We start from the raw sequence: 17,476 nt of genomic DNA, 5'->3' as shown, positions 1-17,476 counted from the left end.
GCTGGATGTGGGCAGCGATGGTGCCCTGTGGCTGGCTGGTGGTTGCCAGAGCTCAGCATGGCCACATACGGGTGTGAGCGCTCCCCTGTCTTTAAGACGTAAAAACATGCAGTAGTTGCACATGGCAACTATTGTTGGCCATAAACTCGAGGCAGGAGCTCACGGGCAGCCAACCTCCCCGATCCTATGAGTTGCACAACACAACGTGTGTGAGACAGAAAGCGAGGCAGCTCACGGGGGGAAAAGACAACAGTGACTTTTTTGGAGTCCTGCTGCTCCATGGCATGACTGTGCTGGGTCACCCTGCCCCTGTCCACCCCAAGCTCCCACCGGCTCGCTTCCTCGGCTTACAGGGCTGTCCCTCACCAGCAGAGCCCTTATGCCTATGCATGATGGCACGTGGGACCGTGCTCTAGCAGCAATCAAGGACCACACGTGGTCCACCCCACAGCCCCCATACCTGGGGCAGATTCAAAGCACTGGTAGTGCCACTGCATGGAAAGACTTCTCCATTTACTCTGTAGCTTCATGTAGGACATGTATCCTGCTTAATTGACCTCATACTAAATCTTAGTGGATTTTGTTGGAAGGACTGAGCTAAAACGCTGGCTATGAATGACTCAGCTGGTTTATGCAGCAATAAATAAAGTCAAAGTGAACAAATGCGAATAATGAAGAACAGTATTAACAGGCTTGTACATTCTTATTGAATCATAGATGTAACACAATTTTTGGTCTTAGGTTAGTTAAAAACAAAACAGAACCCTGCCTCAAACGTAACGTCGACAAATTATTATTATTATTATTTTTAAAGCATTCTTCCATTAGCAAAATAATAGGTCCCTGAAAATGAAATGATATAATAGGCTTAAATGGCTCCTACTCCTCATAGTCAGGGGCTAATCCTGCTCCCACTGATGCTTACAGAGGCAGGATCCTGCAGATCAGTGCAATATAATATGAAAATGCTGTTACTATAAAAGCAATCTTTCCAAGCATAGTCTGCATTTAGTCTTTTAAATCTCCAAGGTGTGTTTAAAAGCTTTAAAAAAGTTTAGTTATTTCTATAGTAAGAATATTAAAAGGCATGGTATTCATCTGCCTGTCTTTGTGTCCACTGGATGTGGAAAATCTGCTTTGGAGTTTCTTAACGATTAGCCATCTCTATGGGAGAAGGAAGGAACAACACAGAAACACTTACTCAGAACCTAGACAAAATGCCAAAAAAACAGATTTACAGCTTAATAACTTACTGATCTGACTTCAGACACCTCAGTACACACAGTGTTATCTTGTACTCTCCAAGAATGAGCAGTTACTATGAACGCTGCACATAGCGAGGTTCTCTAGCGGCAGATATACCGTTAATTAAGGCAACGGGTAAGTTTTCGAAACCCTGTACACAAACTTTCTGCAGCTGAATAGAAATGGCCTTCAAAATGTCTGTCATCTCAGTTAACATTTCCATGTACTTTATTTGGTGAAACTGATCCACTCCTCATTATTTTTAAACGTACAGCAGCCTCCCTCCTCCTTAGTTCTTTTAATTCTTCCTACATCTATTTCTAGGTACCTTCTCACAGCATACACAAACACGAAACATATTTGACAACAGGCGTTTTGTTATCACACGGATTACGCCCGGTAGCCCTGTGATAATAGCAAACACAGCTTATGTAGCAGTGACACACTAAGAAACAAGTGACGGATTCATTTAAGGTCCGACTGATGCAAGTGATTTGCACTGAGTTATATACAAAATAATTAATTTATACATATACATATATATAGATATAATATAGATAAATATATACATACTGTACATAATTTATTTACAATTAAAATATGCTTCTTAGAAGCCTTTAAATACCAGAGTTCTGTAACACACAATTAATGGCAATAGTCTGATTTTAAAGTAATAATGATAAAAGCTCTCTGAAGAAATGTTTACTTCAATAATTGAAATTAATACAGAAGGGATGTGGCTATGTGGTGGGGGCAAGTGAAGTCTCCAGAATAAAAGAACTTTCCTATAAAATTCCTGTTTCACCTTCGTACAGACCCAGGTCTGGTCAGATTTCTGCAGCTTAAATAAGATCTTTGCTTTCAGCCTTCCTGTTCCCTGCCAGACCACGATTTATGCTCCCAGGCTCCCAGGAACACTTCCTCAGATTTTTGTTTCTGGTCCCTCAGCAATCAGAGGCTGAAATGAGTTTCTGATCCTGGCAACTTCTGCTGCACACAGATGTCCAAAGCCTTTGTTGTACCACTCTGGGGAATGTCCTCTGAAGAAATGGAAAGAGAATTATTGAGAAACTCAAATACTCAAGAAATGTGCCCCGCAGGAAAGGGCTTGCCGTGCTTCCCACTCCCCGCTGCCCACGGTGGCAGTGTGGACTTCAAATACTTGTCATTGTAAGCGTACTCTGAAGTTCTCCCTTGCAGTATTCAAATAAGCAGATTTTATTTCTATGATCACATCATAACAGCGGTAGATGCTGAGCAGAGAAATGAGCTTGGTGGATAGAAAAGACCAGAAAGACTCCAAAGCAGCAAAGCTACCTTGACCATGTCCTCTGTTCCCAACACCTCTCCTCCCTGAGCTGGAGGTTTTTGCCCTTCTGAATGGACATCTGCTTTCTGCAGGTGGGATACTTACTTCAGGTCAATTCTGCAGATGTGGGTCAGCCTGGCTTTTCCTGAGCCACAAGGCTCTATCAAGTACTGAGAGTCCATCACGATGGCTCGCACAGCTCCCATAAGAGGAGCCTCTTCGTGCTCCACAGAGATGGCCACCAGCATGCACATCCCCTTTGGCAAATCTGTCCTCCACGTCCTGCAGCAACACATTCAAGATGGAATCACTTTAGTAACGAAACTTTTGGGCACACGAGTAAGAACCAGAATTAAAGATAGAGTTTGCTTGTCTGCCTGTCCTTGTTGTTGCCTGCAATGCCACGACCGTCCTAGGAGTCCCTGGAAGAGTTTCATGTTCCCCAGTTGTGAGTCTGACCATGATGTGGAACGGTCACCCATCTATGTTGTTGCAGGCTCCAGGTGGAGAAGTTTTGCTTCTCCACACAAGCATTTTGTAACCATTATATATTACAGGGCACGGTACAGCCTTTTGCAGACAGACAGAAGTTTTGGAAAGGAGATAAAGTGAGCATAAGCCATCCAGCAAAGGCTGAAATGTTGCATTGTACCCATGCAGACTTACAGAACAACAAATGCAGAAATCCTCACTACTACCCACATTGACTTCTGAAACTCCCAGAACATGTTTCAAGGGCATCTGAATTAAAAACAAAATGTCCTTTCATTTTTACCCTCTCCCAAATTTCAAGCCTGTCTTACATGCTGCAGAAGTTTTCCACCAAGTTCAGGAGCCCTAGCCTTTAATACTTAATATTTGTTTCTTGTTCTGCAAGCATTCTCTACCTATTCTGGTGTCTCGTATCTTTCTCCTCTGCTCTTTCCTATGCTGTGGGAAGAAATGAGAAATTCCCGCTGTGTTGTGTAATGCGCATCATCTTGCCATGGACTGAGACAGCGATTATGCTACCTTGGGAAGTATCATGTTTTAGCAGGTAAGCTGCTTTCAAGGACTGTTGAAGTTTGGACTTCATCAGATAATTTTAACGTTCTGCATTCTCCCTATATGAAACTGAGCTGTTATTTAACACACTGTAGGAAGATACCGACTTCAGAAGGTTTTACTGTGCATTAATGCACAGACCACAGAAGGTCTGTGCATTAATAAAAATGATGAACTGTCTTGGCAGATGAAACACGTGGAGAGTAGCAAATCGCACCTCAGATCTACTGTCAAATGCTGAACCTGCTACTGTGAATGCCTGCACAGTGCTTAGATGTGACCATATCATTTTGGGCCATTTGCGAAGTGGAAAAATATGTATCCCAGGGACTGCAGAAGACTGATGATCCCTATTCCCAGTTATATGGATTTAAGCCAGTTTCTGTACTTCTCTAAATGTCTTACAGTAGTAAAAACAGGCACGGCACCTAACTCACAAAGATGCTGTGATACTTAATGAACATTAAACATCTGAGGAATCTTTAATGAAAAGCGATGCCAGTGCAGGGCAGTGGAGAGCTGCATCAGATCCCAGGCATATGAAACATCGCCCCTATCCTCTTACCATCAGAGCCTTCTCAAGGGAGCCTAATCCCCTTGTTATGACTGTCATGTTGAAAAAAAAAAAAAAAGAAAGAAAAGAACAACTAAGTTCATCCTTTCACAGCCAGAAGTTTGATTGGGAAGGAGAAAACTGCTGTCTGTTAAAATATATTTACTCATGTCCCCAGAAGCGAATTATAATTTCACTGTTCACTTCCCACCAATCATAAGGTATCAAACTGACTGCGATATCACTGGCTAACCTTGCTCTAGACTTAATGATACAAATCAAAAGAGATAAAACAACAGAGTCTGACAGATCTGCCTGATGGCTGTTTTCAGCCCTTAAAAACCCACCGGGACTCAGTTTTATGATATGTATTTCAGTCCTTGGGGGTCATTCTGCCTGGGTTAGTGAAAAGAATGAGAACTCAACGGCAAGATTTTTCTTTAACTGATGTGACTGCACAGCAGGTCTTTAAAGAACATAAAACACCATGAAACCTAATAGTGAACTAAGTGCCAAATAAGAGGACAGAATTATGGTCATCAAAACCTCCCCGCCGCTCCCAGATAATGTTCTTGCCGCTATGCAGAGGGCCAAATTTATCATTGGTTTAAGTCAATAATAGTATTCAAGAAAATTAATTACAAAATATTTAATTTAGCCCAGTGTACTGTGGGAAGGCAAAGGAAATAGAGTAACGGGACAATTGGTGTTTTAACTTTATAAAGAACTTTCAGAAAATATTTTTTAAAATCTTCCCTCAAGAGTTCCAATAATTCTTCCTTTATACTGACAATATCTGCATGTTATCATTCTCTAAGAGAATACTGAAGTTCATAAAAGGGACGTACTATTATAATTATATTTTATTGGGCTCATCTTTTTCCTTCAATCTTTATTCCTGCTAATACAACCCTGACTCACTGGACTATTTCCTTTGTCAAAACTGCTTAGTATTTCTCTGGCACATCATTTCAAGCAAAGAAAGCAGAGACCAAGAACAGGAATGCACAAAATCATCCTGAAATAAGTAACTGTAGGAACGACCCTGTAAGTGAAATATGTCAGCAGCTCCACAATAGCTCCTAGCAAGGAAAGGGCCAGGATTTCAAAGGCAGAAGGTACATAAGAGGAATATTTTTATCTGTTCTGTACAGGCAGATAGACAATGGCAGAACTGGGATTGAATTTGGAAAATTGATACACAGCTATACATTTATTTGAGAGATGTCATCCCCTGGAAGACAGTCAGAATACATATCTACCGCCCCTTTCTGTTCCTTTCCACACGAGGATTTTTATGGGTTAGCATTTCTTGGTCTACAAAGGCTCCAGCTGCAAATCTAAAATAACAACTTATATAGACACCGTATAACAACCTTAGCTTAAAAGCATCACTATCTTCTCTACTAAACATTTGGCTCTTAAACATCAAACATTCCCCAGAGAACAGCAAAAGCAGTGTAAAAAACAACTGGGTTCTATTTGCACTGTTTTGACAACAAACAAAGCGAAGAGAGAACAGCAGCTATTATCAGACATCTGTTCTAAGGAAGAAATGATATTTATGGCCTCAGGAGTATGTGCTGCTCAAATTACATGAGAGAAAAGGTCAGCATGCTCTAGGTGTACGATTTTAATTCAGTTTGAGAAATCAACACTGCTGCCCAGAAGTAGAGCTCTCGAAGCACAATTATACAGATGCGAAGGCTGAGATAAGACCAGATCTTCCTTGCACGCACTGCAGGAAGCAAAGGGACTGGAGAACTGCCCTTAGCTTACCTTAGAACAACGAAGTCTCGGACGGGATGAGGAGCCATGCTGTTCAAAACATACTGGTAAACTTCCGTCTGCTTGTCCAGGCTCTCGACCACCTTCCATTGCAAGAAGTCCTCATCCCAGAGGTGACGTTCTCTCAGCACTCGGTTCAGGACAACTGATGGGGGGGCTTCAACTTCCACCGAGGCTTTCCAAAGCCTTAAGGGGTTCCCATCCCCAACCTGGAGCAAAGTAACAAAGAACATAAAACCCCATGATCTATATGCATATGTTCGGCAGAGGACCACTGATGACAGAATCTTGGTATGGGTATCTGGCTTTAGCTTAAGAGCAGGCGTATTTCCCTGCTAACCGTCACTATTACTGCTATTGCTGCTGCTCTTCTGTATATGAAGACACATGCATACTAGTCTCGGATGGAAAACTGAAGTGATACATTACTTCTGCTCTTACACCGGTATTATCGGAGCAGTTCCCATAGCGCCAATGGAGTTGCTGTATTATTTCTGGTGTAACGGACACTTTTTCAACCCCAAGCATGCTAACTGTAATGAAGAATACATCTGTGTGTAGAAGTAAAAACAGATGAAAGGAGAGACCAAAACCATGGGCTGAAATAAAGCCACCGCCGTGGGCAATCGGATGCTCTAGCTGGGACTGAGGGTCAATTAACTCTCCTGGTTAATTGGTGGAAGAGAAGAACACATGTTGGTTCACTTATGTGTCAGATACACAGATGTTTGCTCTTCAAAATAGCCGCAAGGGAAGTATTGGGAAAATGCCTTTTAAAGAAGGAACACACAGACTGCTTGCTAACTCACAGCTCCTGTTACTTGTTACACCTCCACTGCACGCAATACAGGGAGTGGGAAGTGCTAGGCTGTGTAAAAGATGAATATCCTAAAATCCACACATACATCATATCTGCACGGCTTTAGGGCTGTCATATTTCAGGCAGCAAACAAGTTGAACGTAAGCACTGGATCTTGCAAGCCCTGCTTTTCTAACCCCTCCCTACCTTGGCATCCCCACATACCAATGCTAGCACTCCAGAAACCTCCAGCACCTCCCACAGACCCAGGATTGCATCCCCAGAAACCCAACTCCCACCTAAAATTATTTTATGTTGTTATAATTCCTTCTCCCCAAAGCTCTCAGTTCCCCTGTCCTCCTGCCTGAGAGCCTCAGGAGCTCCCAATCCCCGCTGCAGCCTCACATGCCCTTGACCCCAGACCTGTGTGTGCCCCTATTCACTCCCTCCCCTCTCCCACACCATACTCCCATCCTGAGCCCTTCCCAACCTTCTGCAGTCCCTCCCTGCAGAGGCCGCTCACAGAAGCTGGCTATAAACCTGAGAAACTGTGATTTCTTTGCCCAAACAGAGGGGTGGTGACTGCCTAAATAGGGGTAGCGCTGCCTCCGGCCACTAAGAGCCCCTGACCCCTTACCATCCACACTCCACACTCCTCCCAGTGCCCTTTCCCTGCCAAACTAGTGTCACCCACCCCTAACCCACCCCCTTCTCTTGCTTGCCACTGCTGGTTTAATCACAGAATCATAGAATGGTTTGGGTTGGAAGGGACCTTAAAGATCATCTAGTCCCAACCCCCTGCCATTGCATTTCCAACAGCCCTGAACGCCACTTCTGCACGGACCCTGCAGAAGGGCCGCTTCGCTTCACCAAAGAAAAAAAAAAATCTAACCATTAAAAACTATTACAAAACCCCCCTATTAAATACTGAGAAAACCATTGCAAAATATAAAATAAACAACAACAAAAAAGGAAACTTTGAAGCTTATGTACAGAGCAACGCCAGGGCTAGCAAAACAAGTGCTAGTCCTAGATTACTTATTGATTTAAAAATTTTTAAAAAAATAGTAAAATAAAAAATGCAAATTAATGTTTTATAAACCGCGGGGGAAAAAAATTTTCAGCGCAGTACAAAAATATAAAGCATTCCTTTCTGCAGGGAGCCTGCTGCACCCTCCTCCTGGCTGCAGCAGTCTGGCTTTCCCTGCAGAAGCGACAGAACCTGGAACAGCTTCGGAAGTTTTGGTAAAGGTTGCAGATATCAAAAATCCACGGGAAACAAGGACAAGAGGATCAGGGATAAAACTGGCATTACGTCTGGCCTGGGTAAGTAAAGCAAGTGGGCAGCCTGAAGAGGTGTTTTAATACCTATGTTCTCGATGTGTTCTCCAAACTGCTGGCAAAAAACAGGAGATGGTCAAAAACTTTGCCTGTCGCCCAGTCAAAGAGCTTACCCAAGCAATGTTATCTGTTGTTTAAAGTCTCAGCTCACTCTCTGGTTGCATTGTTTGCTGTATCACTTACTTCATCCATTTTAGAGACCTTAGCTTGCTTTCTGTGCCTTCTCCTGGAACCTCATATTTGAATCATTATTATATTACATTTTTAACTGCTTTTAGTAGCCTTTTAAAAAAATTTGTGTGCCTCACCAGACAGAAGGATATGTATTTAGCCATGCGACAAGTCAGGGTGACCCATAGCTAGGCTGTATTTTGCTTTGGTTTCTTTACTGCTTCTTCCCCATCTCCCCAAATTACCTTTTTGTAGGCGAGTTCTGTGTTCTCTACACTGGAACACGTGACCCATCCTTTGAATTTCTCTTTTGCTTCTTTCTGAAGATTCTGCATGAGACTTTCCAGGTACATCTGATAGTTCCCCCCTTCCTCATCCACTTGCTTCCCGAGCTCATCCAGGGTGGGAGAATGCACTTCGGCATCGACGTAGGAGTTCCGGGACTGGGTGACCATCTCATGAGGGACCTGTGCCACAGAAGGTGTGGCGGGGAAACATACAGGGAAAACCTCTTGCTGAGAACTTTTCCTTAAGGCACTGTGTTTCTAGGCTGATCGACCATTCAACATCCAATTGCAATGAGCCTATGAGCCGTAAAACGGATACTTGTTTCTGTCTTTGCTTCTTATGCAAGATGAGAAATCAAAGTAGTGTAATGAAACAGTCCGTGGCTCAGAATAGCACTAATCATGCAGAACCGTATTAGACTCTATTGTCAACACACCTGTGTTGCTCCCCTAGCCCCCAGAAATGTTGCCTTGTGCTTCTGGGGAAGGGAGATAGATAGGAGCATTATCTCTCCTCCGCCTGCAGTGAAAGATGCAGGGAGACTGCATCTCCTTATGCAATTTTAACTTTATTGCATGACACACAGAAATAAAGCGTATTGGCTCTTCTTTTTGAGATGAATAAGTTTTAACTGAGGTGCTAAAAGCGTTATAATAACATGAAATGTTAAAACAGCAGATTTTTATTTTAATTAGACTAAGATTTCCTAATCCATTAATTTGGGTTGAAAACTGCCACAGACTAATTACCCATCATTTTTAATAGTTGTGTCTCTGAATGCTAGAAGGGAACAGTCATAACGAAATGAGATAAATAAACTTTAGATGGAGCAAGTTTACAAATAAGTGAGGCACCATCAATCTCTGAGCTAATACAAAACAGAAAATCTAAGCATAAACATAAATACTTTAAAGGATGCTGCATTATGTGGCCATGAATAATGCTGTTTGAGTCTCTCACTCACCTCAAAAAGTTTGTTGCATTCCATTATCATGTGAGCAAGTCCCTGAGTAGCTGCCAGGTTTTCACTGAGGTCCTTCTGATCTGGCTTCCCTGTTGCATATTTTTTCTGTATTACTCTGTAATTGAATTCAGTGTCTCAGGTAAAAAGAGCTGAATCTTTTTAATACGAAAGCAAACAGCAGCAGGATGTTCAGAACACCAGAGAGAAAAGCCTATCTTTAGTTTTTATTTATCACAAAAGATTGCTCAGACTGTTGGGCCTTTTTTGAAGGAAAAATATTTACGTAAGATATTGCTGAGCCAAAGGTAAAAAGCAGGAAAGGTTATGCATGTCCTGCATTAGGTGTTGTACATTTTGAAATGGATTTCTAACAGACATGATGTACAGTGGTTTTTGTTGTTACTGCTTGCTCAGACACTGGTCATAGAGGTACATAACCAAGAATCTCTGTATTCTGAACCAGATGGGGGGAAAAAAAAAGTCAGCAGGGACATCAAGTTGGGACCACTGATGTTTAGGAGGGTCTATGCCCTGTTTAGTCTACACTCACCACGTTACACGCCATTTTAATGTGGCCTGAAATAAACTCGGTTTCCCAAGTGGCAGAACATAGCCAGAAAATACAGAGTGAAAAACCACTCACTGAAAATCTACGTATTAAGATCCTTTAAAACACGGTCAGTCTTTGGCTTCAACCAGAGCAAAATCAGGCCCTTTTCCTTCACAGAAGTTAACATTACTTATGCAAAACTCACTAGCGCCCCAGTGAAATTCTGCATGGAAAGCTGGCACTGTATATTCACAACAGCCAGCCAGAAACACGGAAACGCCTGCTGGGCTGGTGAAAACACCGTCTGTGCGTGTACAGGTGGGCTTCTGGCTCTGCAGCATGGGCCTTCCCCTCTCACTGAAGCCATGCCCTATGTAACCTGTGCTGGAAAGCAGATGGTTTGGAAAATTTTATCCTGCATACCTTTAGAAACACGGAAAACATCATTTTGTGCTAAGGATATGACCATTTATGGTGTTGAGAAGAAACTTACCTCGGTGAGCTTTCTTTCTTCACTATATTGAGATGGAAGAGGGAAGGTGCCAGACAAACAGCGATGTTCATAGGAGTCATCTGATTCTCTTCCACGGAGGTGACGTCGCTCAGGAAGCACAGCAGAGTCTGCAAAACCTCCCGGTTCTCGTCGGACATCAGCATGATGGCTGCCTGCACCGCCTGCAGCCGCTGCTCCTTGGGGACGTCTGAGGAAGAGCAAGGGATGTTCAAGGGGGTCACTTGCAAGATCAGATAAGGAGCCAGGAACAAGGCAGAGTTAGCACAGGCATTCACACCCTGGGAACGGCTTTCTGAAGAGGCAGATGACAGGGGATGAAGGGGCGAAGACCAGCTGGTTGTTGGAGGGCTGTGGTATTTGCTCCTCCATCAAGCACAGCTCGCCTAACCAGTGTACGACATTTCTCTGCATATTTGAAAGGCTCTTCCCCAAGAAAGAGACTGAACTTCACTTAAAGTTTATGAAGGGAGAGCAGTACTCAGTGCTCCTGTCTTTAAATGGTATTTTGCAGGTTTCTTTTGTCCCCTGGGAAGGCAGTTCAAAAGTCTTAAAGAAGCTTCAGGAAAATACTTACACTTGTGTCCTAAACCATAAAAAGAGTTTAATGAAAGTGGTAATGGATACGCTTAAATAGCATCTCAGACAGATTCATTTCTGAAACTACCATAAGTTTTCTCAGTTTGGACTTGGAGCCCTCCTCTGGGTATTACATATGCTCTATATAATCGAACGGAAGAAGAATGGAAGTAGATTTACAGTGCAGGGAACAGCCAGCTTTTAAGCTCTGCTTGCTAGCCTTGTACAAGCATTTTACTTTAAAAGCTTTCAGACATGAATGACAAACTGAACACAGCCCAATGCTTCTGATTTTCTAGAAGTGGCAAAGCCAGGTCTTTCTGAGAAGTCAGACGAGCCTTTGCTAAATCCATACAACATGTCTTTTCTTCCCGCACAGCCTCCTGGTTCTCCTTCACCTGTACTGCTGCACTGGCGGGTCTGATGCATAGAGAAGACGACCGGCCAGCCTTTCAATCATAGGTTAACAATAGGCAACTGAGAGTTTGGGGGAAATGGAGAAATTCCATCAATGCTATGCCATATAGACTATTACATTAATCATCTCATCCCCAATCCTCTGCATTACAGCAAACCAAGCCATTCTGGATATGTGAAAAAGATCCTGGATATATGAAAAAGATCTTCACCGAGACCTAGAAAATCAGAAATCCCTTGCCAATACACTAAGAGAAGAAAAATCCTTCCTAACTTCACATTAGTAATTTGTTAAACAGGATGAAGGGGAAGAAAAACTCCCAGCTACAGATTTATTTAATTGCAGACATTATGAAATACAATTGGTATCCCAGCAATTTGCAACATTTTTCTTTCTGTGAAAGGAGTTTTGTCAGTAATGTCTAAAACAGAAAAATATATTTGTTGTTGGTTACATGGAAAAAACCCCACTGCTACTCGTTCTTCATCCAAACGTTGGTCTCCACTGTCTACAGAGCCCATCTTTTCTTTTTCCCACCTTGGTTTACACAGACCCATCCTCAGGTCTTTCTGAAATCCTTTACGGACTGATGCTGTTCAAGAAAATCTTTCCGAGCACTTTTTTCCCCCTTTGATCAGTGTAAAGAAGAGTTCTTCAGACTTCCCACTACAGTCCCATGTAGGAGTTACAGAGTCAGCCCGTGCCCCTTTTTACAGCATTTTTTTGTTGTCTGCTAGCAATGTTTCACCATTTGCTTGCCGCTGTTGTGAATCCTAATGCCAGGCTTCCAACTCAGAAGAACGCCAATGACACTGAAATCTGCCATATCTTTCTTCCTTTGGCAAGGGGGCAGTTTACTTGCCGTCTCTCCTATACATTCCCAGTTCTCATCAAGCTATAGTATAAAGGTAATTTGTTTCCAAGGACATGTAGAACATGTAGAACATGTCCTTCTAGTGGATAATCTTCTCCTTGGCCACTTCAATGATGGAAACAATTGTGACTGCCATTTTATTACCACTGGGAATTTCTGTTGCTTTTCTCACTGATGTGCATGAAGGCAGAGAAGACCTAAGACTTGTGAGCAGGAAAGAAGAGGGGGAAAAGATAGTCCAAGGCTAGGCACCAACTGTTTCAGTTAACTTGTGTCCTACGACATCATGTATGACCAAATTCCCTAAATTTATTTGTGATGCTGTCTCTCATGTGCAGGATCACAGCATTTCTCTACCAGCTACCGACACTGTGATGTTAAATACATTAGTGACTGTGTGCCACAGACAGATTTTTACAGTAAAGGGAGGCACGGAAGTAACTTAGATTCTTTAGCACTGGGATTATACAGTGTTTAAAAATGGCTTTCTATTGTTTTGGCAGCTGAAACGTCTGCAAGTGAAAAGACTAGACACGCTTCTCTTTAGTGCTTCCAATTATTTGGCTTAGGCTGGCTGGGTACGCTTTTCTGTATCTGCCAGAGCACCGGCTGACTGGCCTTCATAATGGACATTGTCAGGAAAAAGCTCTAATTCTTCTGGCATTTCAATATTTTCTTCATTGTTTATTTCTCCCTCAGTCTGGAGAAGAGATACACAGTCATTTCCTGATTTACAGGGATTTTCATCATTCTGATGCGTTTCAGTCTCAGATTTTCCTGAAGACTGCTTATGCTGGCATGAAAAGAAGAAATCCTGTTGTTTTTCTTCCTCTAGGAGATCTTTACATAGAAGCTGAGGATGTAAACAAAGGCAGCTTGTTGCTTTCATGTATATTTTATTGACTATAATGAAAGGCAAATAATCAAAAGTCACAGCAAAGAGGGGGACTGCAAAGGCACATGTTCTCATGGACAAGTGCCACTTCTCCATGCCCAGAAGACTCACTTGTATTGACATGTCTGCATGAAAGGAGCCCACAGTTTAAAGAAATCTGAAAAAAACATGAGTCTTCATGCTTTTTACGCCCATTGCAACCTCCCCTTCTGGCTTCTTTCTGATTGTGAAGCTGATATTTACAAAGCTTCTCAAGATTTGAACAGTCTTTCCATTAAATTTGCTAGTACTTTGTCACTGAAATCTTCAGGCAGCATAAAAATCTCTCAGTGAAAGATTTTGAGGGGAGAGAGGTTCTTTTATATATCTCTAAGGTGAGAAGAAAGAATCCCACCCAGTGTTAACATACCAAAATTTTTTACAATATATTATCATACAATATATGATATTGTATAATTGTTTATAATAATAAAAATATTGGAACTTACATTGGTAGATGTGTAGAAAAGTCTCTCCTAGCTTACTTGTGAGCAGAGGTTCTGGCAAGTCCCTGAAAAACTGCTTTACCATGTCTGCCACATCATATGCCGACTGGTCTTCATAGCTGACATTCTCTGGGGAGCTCTCGTTCATCTGACGTAGGGCCTGGATTCGGGATTTCACTCCAGATTTTCGAAACAGACCCACCTGAAAAAGCACCGTGTTGAAATGAGTTTTAAAAAATAAAGTCGTTTAAAGGATACTTATATTTAAAAAAATCTATTGCAGGCTCATCAGATCATGACCGAAGCTTTGGGTTGCTTATTTTACTCTAGGCAAGAACAAGGAAACATGTGCAAATGACGATGAGAGGGCTGGAGCACCTCTGCTATGAGGACAGGCTGAGAGCGCTGGGGTTGTTCAGCCTGGAGAAGAGAAGGCTCTGGGGAGACCTTACAGCGACCTTCCAGTACCTAAAGGGCCTACAGAAGGATGGGGAGGGACTCATTATCAGGGAGAGTGATGATAGGATGAGGGGCAATGGTTTCAAACTGAAAGAGGCTAGATTTAGATTGGATATTGGGAAGAAATTCTTTCCTGTGAGGCAGTGCTGAGACACTGGAACAGGTTGCCCAGGGAACCTGTGGATGCCCCATCCCTGGAAGTGTTCAAGGCCAGGCTGGATGGGGCTTTGTGCAACCTGGTCTAGTGGGAGGTGTCCCTGCCCATGGCAGGGGGGTTGGGACTACATGATCTTTAAGGTTCCTTCTAACCTGAACCATTCTGTGATTCTATGATTCTGTGATATGTGATAGTCATCTTTCCCACAGTCTTGTAGGCAAGTGCATGCTCTCGTGATGGGACTGTAAGAGTTAATAACTCTGCTGCTCTGTATCCCATCCTGGAGGGAGAGTTCAGAGTGCATGTGGTTTCCCTGCTGCCTGAAGAGTTTAAGCAAGATGCTCCGCTGATATAAATCAGCAGTGGCTTGCTTGGCTTGGGCGACTGTCTGTTGATTTACTCCAGCTGAGAATCTAGTTCCTCATGTTTATTTGGGTATATATTTTGAAGACTAACAAGAAAATATTATGCTCAGCTAAGTAATAAATGGCTGTGGCAAAAGATTAGTACATCCTGGTGGAGCTTTAAAATCAAGACCAAATCTATTTTTTCCCCTTCCTGCTCTCTGCTTCCAACAGTTTCCCCAGATCCCACTGAAAACCCCCGTTTGAAAGCAGGGGGTGCAGAGGAATTACTTGCGCAGTGTCACTAACATACATTTTTATCCTGTTTGCTCTCTACTCGAAAGGAAGCGGTAATTCTTGAAATGATGCCTGCGAGGGCCTTCATGGCAGTGCTGCCCTTTTACCGCCCTTCTCCCCAGTGGAATTCCCCCGGGGCGAATTCCTGAGCCTTAACCACATTATTTATTCCCAAGTGAGTTTACAGTGTTTCACTTGGGAAGTGTTAGTACTGTTTTCCTTCAGTTTTGCAGGGGAAAAGGTGAAATATTGAGAAAGGCCTATGAAAAAGGCGCATTTCAGGTTTGGAATCACGGACTTCTGCTCCTGCGTGCCCCCGCTGTCTCACTGGCGGTCAGTTCAGCTTTCTGCATCCACCAACAAAACTGCGTAAAGGCAAGGAAAAAATGCCTTTTGGCTTCCTTCCGCTTACTTCTGCCACCACAGAGTTCACGTAGCTCCCTCCTCTCCCTAGAACACCTCCCTGGCTCAACCATACGGTATTTAGGACTTTTGTTAACTCACACATTAATGACACTGATTGCATAAATCACACACTCTGCAGCTCTGTGAGGGGATGTATTTATTTACATGGAGATGAACTGCTATGCCAGACTGGCTGTGAGCAGCTCTTCTTTGTCTTCTTATTGATGAATTTAGCATCGCTCGTGAGTTAAATTTATGTGTATGAAGTAGAGAACTGGAGTGTGCCCTGTGTACATCCCGGTGCACTGTGTTTCTGTTCACAGGTGAAGCTCTGCTCTTTGTTCTGACAAGAGAATACAAGAAAGAGCATCTGGCTCTTTTCATCTGGTTTTCCCTTTCTCTTCTTTTTAAATCCCTTTTCCTCTGAAAAATGTTTGCTGAAGATGCAGAAGGACACATATCTATCCAAAGAATACAGTTTTGGCATCTGGTAGATAAATGTGAGAGCAGAGGCTCAGTTCTCTGCTTTTGATGGAAAGTGTCCTTGCTGGTATAAAGAACCTTTAAAAACTTCCAGCTAAGTCTGATTCAGGAGGTCAGACATCAAATCTCACCTGTGCAATCTCCTGCTGCACATCATTCTGCTACTCTTGATCTCTGTTTTTGTTTAATGATATTTGTCCAAACTCCTATTTCCCTTTTTCTTGGAAAAAAACGTGATTACAAAAGAGGACTGTTCTTCACTTGATATAAGAAGGTGTTTTAGGCTCTGTTCTGCAATATTACAGACTGATTCTGTAAATAAAATGGGACTATAAATCCAGTGATTTATCAGAGGTTGGTCTGGCCCAATCTTTTTATTATCCTCATGCTGTGGATCATCTGCCCTGCAAGTAGCCGTATGATGCATGACAGAAATAAAGATGCAGTTTGCATCTTTTGCAGACGCCTTGACAAAGGCGAAGCAGTTTGTATTTCACAAGTTGAAACTGAATAAAATATCCTACAAATAATGGTGAGGCTCCTCATACCATCTTAGACATTTCGGTGCCAGGACCCAGACCTTATAATGATTTAGAGCAACCTCAACTTTACCAAGCACGTGCAGGAGAAGCTCTGATGCCTGTTTTAACATCTAGACCGCCTTCTGCAGTGCATGGAAGAGACACATAACCAAGATGCTGGGGGAGACTGGAGGCTGCTCAGGCCTCTGGCCCGGCATTGGGAGACTTTGAATTGAATGGTAACAAAGGGAGTTTCTGTAAAGCAGAGAAGCTGAATTGCCTGGGGGGTTTTGGCCTAGAAAGGTTTTTAGTGGAAAGATATTTTAAAGATATTTTAAATTTCTATTCCATATTTTCCCAATTCCACCCTAAGTGGAAACTCAAGCTGAGTTGAAATGGCCCTTCAAGTAGCTCTGATGCCTCCCAGCAACTAAACCCTCCCTCTCGAAGAAGATATTTGTCCAAGTCTGCCCATGGACACTCCTTTTGACTGCCTCAAATCTCTCAAGAGCTTTTTTCTTCTCTTTGGTTTTACCCTCCATTTTACTTTCTCCCCCGTTTCTCCCCCTTCACTTTTCTTTTTCTTCCTATTGTTCTGCTTCTTTGCTGACAAGCCCATCCCTGTCTTACATCTCCTGTTCCTCACACTTGGGCAAGTGTCTCCTCCTCCAATCCCATCACTGATTCCAGGCTTCCTGTATCACTTTTCTTCCTATACTGGGTTTCCCTGCTCAGTACGCAAACCCAGATTACCACAGTGATAAACAGGCTTGTTAGCTACTGGATATAGTGCTTGTAGTTGTCTCTATGCGTCTTCTACTAATACCTTTCTAACAGGCTATTCCTCCCATCCCTCAACTCCTGTGCTACGTATGGTGGGCAGAACTCATTTCACCTCAATTTTGACACCCAGGAGTTAGATGACAAGGTCTGAGTGCTACAGAATCTCTTTATAGTCAATGCAAAGAAAGGATAGGATGGGCCTGAGTCTCCTCG

At 42.8% G+C, this 17,476-nt stretch overlaps 1 protein-coding gene across 11 annotated transcripts in view; it reads right to left on the bottom strand.

Moving 5' to 3' along the window:
* Positions 1-2,020: 2,020 nt before the first annotated feature.
* Positions 2,021-17,476, bottom strand: part of STARD13 (StAR related lipid transfer domain containing 13) — a 308,854-nt gene continuing 293,398 nt past the window's right edge. For all 11 annotated transcript variants that reach the window (XM_074567737.1, XM_074567755.1, XM_074567772.1 and 8 more), the window contains 7 exons: positions 13,818-14,016; positions 10,546-10,753; positions 9,503-9,617; positions 8,496-8,717; positions 5,931-6,148; positions 2,660-2,836; positions 2,021-2,285 (listed from right to left, as the gene is read on the bottom strand). In XM_074567737.1, coding sequence (XP_074423838.1) covers positions 2,168-2,285; positions 2,660-2,836; positions 5,931-6,148; positions 8,496-8,717; positions 9,503-9,617; positions 10,546-10,753; positions 13,818-14,016 — 1,257 coding nt within the window. In that variant the 3' untranslated portion in view covers positions 2,021-2,167. The remainder of the gene's footprint in view (positions 2,286-2,659; positions 2,837-5,930; positions 6,149-8,495; positions 8,718-9,502; positions 9,618-10,545; positions 10,754-13,817; positions 14,017-17,476) is intronic.

Source organism: Larus michahellis, chromosome 1 (assembly GCF_964199755.1).
Source record: "Larus michahellis chromosome 1, bLarMic1.1, whole genome shotgun sequence".
NCBI lineage: Eukaryota > Metazoa > Chordata > Aves > Charadriiformes > Laridae > Larus > Larus michahellis.
This window is presented reverse-complemented; position numbering and strand designations above follow the sequence as displayed.